Source organism: Achroia grisella, unplaced genomic scaffold, assembly GCF_030625045.1.
Source record: "Achroia grisella isolate CSIRO2021 unplaced genomic scaffold, CSIRO_AGI_Agris_v1 utg1581, whole genome shotgun sequence".
In the NCBI taxonomy this organism is placed as follows: domain Eukaryota; kingdom Metazoa; phylum Arthropoda; class Insecta; order Lepidoptera; family Pyralidae; genus Achroia; species Achroia grisella.
The window spans coordinates 106,462-113,407 of record NW_026712659.1 but is presented as its reverse complement, the minus strand read 5'-3'; the positions used below and the strand labels follow the sequence as shown (position 1 = coordinate 113,407).

The 6,946-nt window shown below is 34.1% G+C and overlaps 1 protein-coding gene across 1 annotated transcript in view; it reads left to right on the top strand.

Moving 5' to 3' along the window:
- The first annotated feature begins 558 nt into the window (after window positions 1-558).
- The window catches only part of LOC131841309 (uncharacterized), a 41,097-nt gene continuing 34,709 nt past the window's right edge, over window positions 559-6,946 (top strand). Inside the window, exon 1 of the mRNA XM_059189633.1 lies at window positions 559-803. Coding sequence (XP_059045616.1) covers window positions 738-803 — 66 coding nt within the window. The 5' untranslated portion in view covers window positions 559-737. The remainder of the gene's footprint in view (window positions 804-6,946) is intronic.

The window sequence follows — 6,946 nt, the reverse complement described above, 5'->3', positions numbered from 1 at the left end:
AAAATGTCCCGTTAAAATCGGTCCAGCCTGTTCAGAGATTAGCCGGAACAAACAGACAGACAAAAATTGTAAAAATATTACTTTGGTGCATGTACCGTATTTATATTCATATGCATGTAATAAAAAACGGTTATTTCAATATTACAAACAGAGACTCCAATTTTATTTATACGTATAGATAATATGATACGAGAATTTTATATATTAGTTAATATTAATAAAGGTATTTGTAAAGTTTGGGTAAGTACATTATAAAATAAAGTAATAATAAAAACGTACGAAGTTTTATAAAAAAATCAGAATTAAATAATAAACAATTAAACTACCTTGATATTATCTATAAATAATTGATAGTTAAATGTTTGTATTGTTTAGTTGAAACGAGTGCAACACGCATGACAGCTGCTAGGGGTCGGAAATTTGGGATGTTCGGAGCGAGCCACGCGAGTTGCGACCCCACAGGGGCGTCAGCGGGGGCGAAGGGGGAGCTCGGGGCGCATGCACCCGCTCCCTCCGACCGGCCTATCTCAGCCCGGACTACTCAGTCCAGTCAGTGCCTTACCCGCCGTCTTGTGTACAGGTCGTTTATACGATCCGCGGCGCATTCTCGTAATGACTGGCGTGCATTTATAAGCTCGGAACTAGCTCGTGACTCGTGCGGAGGCGTTGTGTCCCTCCATGTGACATCGGCGGAGTCCGAGGCAGCTCGCGGGACTCGCGGCAGGGACCGGCGCGACATGGGGTGTGCCAGGAGTGTCTGCACCTCCGAGAAGATATTCATCTTTATCAACATTGCCTTCGCGGTAGGTTTGTTTACATTCAACTTAACTACACCACGGTACAAGTTGACCAGTATCATTACGGAGCCGGAAACTCGGGCTTCTTAAGATGCACTTAAAAAATATATATTTATTTAAACTTTCATCAGTGTACAGTTTGATGTAGTCCTGACTCCCAAACTAGCGTGAACTGTATATCAGGAGTCAGTTCCTTCCCAAAACAAGGATAACAGTTTTAATTAATTTACATGCAGACATAAACTTATTTAATATTTTATACAATTTAGCCAGTGTGTGTGTGTGTGTGTGTGTGATATAAAACATAAGTCTATAAATGCGTAAATACATAAAATATATAAAGATATAAAAATAATATATATATATATAAACTATTTCAAATATAAATAATGTAAATATGTGTATGTGTGTCATTTATATAAATAAATAAAATAATATAATATAATAAAAACATAATAAACACCTAGTGAAACACAACTAGCCCTACGAAAAGTTCTACTGTATCAAATCGCAGCTGAAGTCAATATGTTAATAAGAAATAATGTCAGTGAAACAAATAAAATTTAAAAAAAAAGCTAAACCACTGTATTCTACCTGTTACACGGCTCCTGTTGAGTTACCTCGTGTTGGTAGATGGTTAAATACTTACCAATTAATACATCTATAACTTTATTGTAGAACTAACTGTACCCGCGACTGGAATTTAACTTTATTTTTCTAAAATAAAAGTAGCCTAAGTTACTCCTTATTACATCAGCTACCTGCCAATAAAAGTTCCGTCAAAATCCGTCCAGTCATTTCAGAGATTAGCCGGAACAAATAGACAGTAAACATAATTTGTTAAAAATGTTATTTTTGGTGTGTGTACCGTATTTATATTCATACATATGCATGTAGTAAAAAACGGTTATTTCAATATCACAAACAGAGATTGCAATTTTATTTATCTGTATACATGTATAGATAAACATTTCATAATAAAATTTGTAATTATTTTCTCACAATAGTTAATTAAATAAAGATTTATATATAAATATATTTACGTCAGTAGTATTAGGCAAGTACTCCATTAAACAGGTAATAGGTAATTAAAGTTTTAAAAGCGTCTGGTAAGCACATACTAAGTATATTTAGAAGCTTTTTTATGAATCAATAAAATTACATTTATTCATCTATACAGGCATATGAATATAAATACGGTACATACACCAAAATGACATTTTTTACAATTTTTGTCTGTCTGTTTGTTTGTTCCGGCTAATCTCTGAAATGGCTGGACCGATTTTGACAGAACTTTTATTGGCAGGTAGCTGATGTAATAAGGAGTAACTTGAGCCACTTTTATTTTAGAAAAATAAAGTTAAATTCCACGCGGACGAAGTCGCGGGTACAACTAGTGTAGGATATTTTAGCCGCTATATGAACATCAACGTTTCTGCATCAATATTTTTTAAACAAAATTATCAGTATTATTATAATGTTTGTTGACTAATTAATATATTTTCCGATTGACTTAAGCCGTTAACTTGGACAGTAATAAAGTTATTGCATTATATTATTAAATAATAATGTTATTTAGATGTATTAAAAATTTAGTCGTTTATTATCCTCATTCACGCAAGTGATAAATACTCAAAACAAACGACCCACTGTGTTTATTATTAGAATTATTACTAAAACTGATAAGAAAAGTAATTTAAAAATATGCCAAACTAATCATTCTTTTATGTAATAACTTACATACGAACAAGAAGTTCAAAATATAATAAAATATAACTTCGCCTGCATCACACTTATGAGTAGTTAACATTTATAATTTTATTTTGCTCAATTTACATATCTTATTAAATAGCCTACTACCTGAGCACGCAGAGACACTCGCGTTAAATTAAAAAAAAATAGCATACTCGTATATGTTAAACTGAAGGAGAAGGATCTATATATTATACTAGCTTTTGCCCGCGGCTTCGCTCGCGTTAATTTATCCCCTTAGGGGTGGAATTTATCAAAATCCTTTCTTAGGAGATGCCTACGTCATAGTAGCTTTATGCATACAAAGTCTCAGCCCGATCGGTTTAAAATTGACAAAGTTTCATATAAACTTTCATCCCGTATTTTCTCCCCTTGGGGGTAGAATTAATCAAAATCCTTTCTTAGTGGATGCCTACGTCATAACATCTACCTGCATGCCAAATTTCAGCCCGATCCGTCCAGTGGTTTGGGCTGAGCGTTGTTAGATCATTATGTCAGTCACCTTTGAGTTATATATATATATAGATTACAGTAACGTATCATCAAAATCTATATTATATACTAAATACTACTAAACGAGTAGTTTTTGCGTGAAAGAAACATCCTTACTTACAAACTTTAGCGTTTATAATAACATAATGAAGCTTTGTTATCAGCACAAGCTTTCGTCGTGCGGCACTTGACGTTCGAAAGCTTGTACGTAATAAAGCATGTGATGTAAATTGAATACATTAAGTAAACGTATTAATGCAATGCAGAGATCGAGTCGTATAAAGTCCAACTATTTGGTGTCAATAACGGTAATTGATGCGTGCAAGGGTACAACTCACTGATCGCTAGGGGTCCCACTACCTGATACCCGGCATTCTTAAGCTCGTTACTCTATACGCCACTAGCAGGGCCGTCTTTCATCTAATAGAGGCCCTGGGCACATTAGATTAATAGGGTCCCTATGTCCATAGTAATAAAGCACTATTTTGTTAGAATAGACAGTCATTTTTGTACATAAGTTTTTAGATATGTTTAGGATGCTCTACCTTCAAAACCAGGTAAAAATAATTTTAAAAAGTTGTCATGTGATGAGGGGTTGGAGTTGTTGCTAGACATTTATAAAAATTAACAAAAACGAACAAATTAACCATAGTCGGTAAGCATTTGTTGAGACTGATTTTCAGGCGAGAGTAGAGTAGCCAGCGGTTATCGTTTGGTGATGAAGTAGAGACTGGACTAGACTAGAGAGCCCCAATCCATCGCGGTTCCCTGGGCCCAGTCAGTGTAACACACACTGACTGGGAACGAGGTTAGCACTCGATGACTAGACTGGTTGGTATGGCAGACGAAGTATATTTGTATGTTTTGAAAAGAGAGTGTGTGTCATCTTGTCTGTCGTCATGTTGATGTAACTTATCTATATTATTGTGTATTATATTAAATATATTTTGTTAATTAATAATTTCTTTTTTTTTATGGATGATAATGGAATTGTGCACCCGCCTGCGCTAACGGTTTACGCTGGCACCAGTGGAGGATGATAAGATGAGCATGAGGTCAGGTCAGTTAGCCCATCGTAATTCACCAGGTATTTATCACGTTTTGTTAGATTGTTAGTAATGTGGACTCTTAAACCTATTGTCCCATGTCAGGTTGACCTCCACGCGGTTCCCTCTGAAAACCACCGTGATAAATTCTTGGTGGATTTATCACAATGGGCTAACTAACATGACCTCATGCTCATCTTATCATCCTCCACTGGTGCACCATTCCATTATCAGCCATGAAAAAAAAATCCATCGAGGAGCCCTGGGCGCGTGCCCAGTGGGTACGAGGGGCCTGGCCATTTGTTTTTATCTGCGATTTCGTTCGTGTCGTCGTCGGTTCATTAATTTATTGAGAAAAAGTTGCTTATGTGGCCTTGTTTTAAAATTTATGTTATGATGATTCTTTAAGACATAAGAACACCACGATGTAAGCGTAGGTACTATGTGAATACGGTTAGAACTCAGTAAGGGATACGTACTTAACTGAAGTAATAAAACGAATAATTATTTACTGTAAATTCTTGAAAACATTATCTGATGTTTGTTGACAAGATAAGATATATAATACTAACTACTCGTTTCGGCTTCGCACGGGTGTACATGTATTATACATATAAACCTTCCTCTAGAATCACTCTATCTATTAAAAAAAACCGCTTCAAAATCCGTTGCGTTTTAAAGATTTAAGCATACTTAGGGACAGACAGCGACAGCGACTTTGTTTTATACTATGTAATGAAGATGAGATCCTAGTGATTACACGCCATCTATACTAATAAATAACATTGGGGTGTCTGTTTGTAATTTGAATTTAACAGCTTTTCAATTAATGCATATGAAAGTATACGGTACTTACATAAAAAAAAAACTGTCTGTTCTGGCTAATCTCTAAAAGGGCTGGACCGATTTTGGCGGGACTTTCACTCGCAGATGGCGAATATTACAAAGACTTAGTACTTAGGCTACTTTTATATAAGAAGTTTTATTGGACTCAGCAAATAAATATAAAACGTGGTAAGATCCCGTGATTTTTACTAATTATATGTATAAGTTTTAATTGGTTTTAATAAAAAAAATGTCCACTCGAAGTCGTGAGTAACAGCTGTAGTATATTATAAAATCTAGAAGAATTCATTTTTACATAGGGATTTCACTATCTAGAAATTTATATCTCTATATAAACTTCTAAATAAATAGATACTTACGTCTGGTACGGTACTTCTAAGATATCTTACTTCTCTTACATACCTACATCTCCTCAGGAGAGCTATCTGTACCTTTGTATTGGTCTCATTTCTTTTACAAGAAAATGGCGCAAAGCAGGAAACAGAAAAATATAATATTGATAGATTTCTCAATATTTTATTACAACTCAATAGTCAAATGAACATTCCTATAAATAATGACAAAGAATCCACAATTAGTAATTCTGACTAGTCATGTCGAACTTTAGACAATGATTGTAAACTGTACCAGTGTACCTCGTTCATAGTTATATTAATAATTCGAGAATTACCATTGTTAGATCATGTAGGTATGCATCTATACAAATAAATACGTTGAAATGTCTGTTTGTAGTTACAAATTAACAGCTTTTCAATTTGAATGTATTCAAATTCAAAATTCAAAATATCTTTATTCATGTAGGTCTATTACAGACTCTTATGACATGTCAAATCTACCGTCAGTTCGGAATGATTTCGAGATGAGAAGAAGTGACCAGAAACTCATGTCGTATTCTGTAAAAAAAATGTTGTACATGATAACAATAGTACACATAACAGTAAATACGTTACTATATAATATCTCGAGAGAATACAGCATGGAGTTTTTCAATAAGGGTTTATATAACCTCTTATTAATTGTTTAATCAGTTGGTCGTATATTCAATATTTTTCTACTTTGAGTATTTGATTGAATTAGTGCTAATTGGTAGTTTGTATTCATACACTTCAACTTAAAAATGTAAAGTAAGAATAAAATTATTTAAAAGAGCAACACGCAAGTTTCTTGCTCGTTCTTCTTGTGATGAGACAGCTTTCCCAATGAGCGGTAGATTAAAAAAATGTGATGACTATTCAAAAGTGCTTCAATGTAAGTTTATTTGAATAGATGATTTTCTATTCTATTCTTAAGAATCAGCAACGCGCATGTGACACCCCAGCGTTCATAGGCTACGGTCACCATTTACCATCAGATGGGACGTATGCTTGTTTTCCACCTACGTGGTATAAAAAAAAGACTTTATAAATAATAAATTAAAAAAAAAGTCTGTTTGTTCGCGCTAATCTCTGAAACGAAATCCGCCCGATTTTGACGGGACTTCGACTCGCTGATAGCTAACGTTATAAGGAGATAATTTTAAGTTATAAAATATTTTATTGAGGATTGATTTTATAAATTTTGACAGGACTCGCAGATAATATTATTTTAAGAAAATTTATTTAATTTAATTCCACGTGGACGAAGTCGCGAGTAACAGCTAGTTAACTTAATGAACTAACTTTATTAAAGAACATAACAAGTGAATAAAGTTGTAGGTAGCGGAATAATTTCTAGAAACTCTACAACACTCACTCGAGTCGTGACGTCTCGTTGAAGTGTTTGTTGTTTGAGTTGAAGTGATTTCAAGTCAGACAGGTTTTCCCAGTTCCCATTGGTATTTGTTCTGTCATAGGTTTTAACTGATGCTTCACACTATGAGGAATCTTACATTCCTCATAGTGTGAAGCATCAGGTCTTATTGAGAACATCGTCTGTACATATAAATAAAATTATAGTGTCTGTTTGTAATATTGAAATAACCGTTTTACTATATGCATATGAATATAAATACGGTACGCACACCAAAAAACTTTT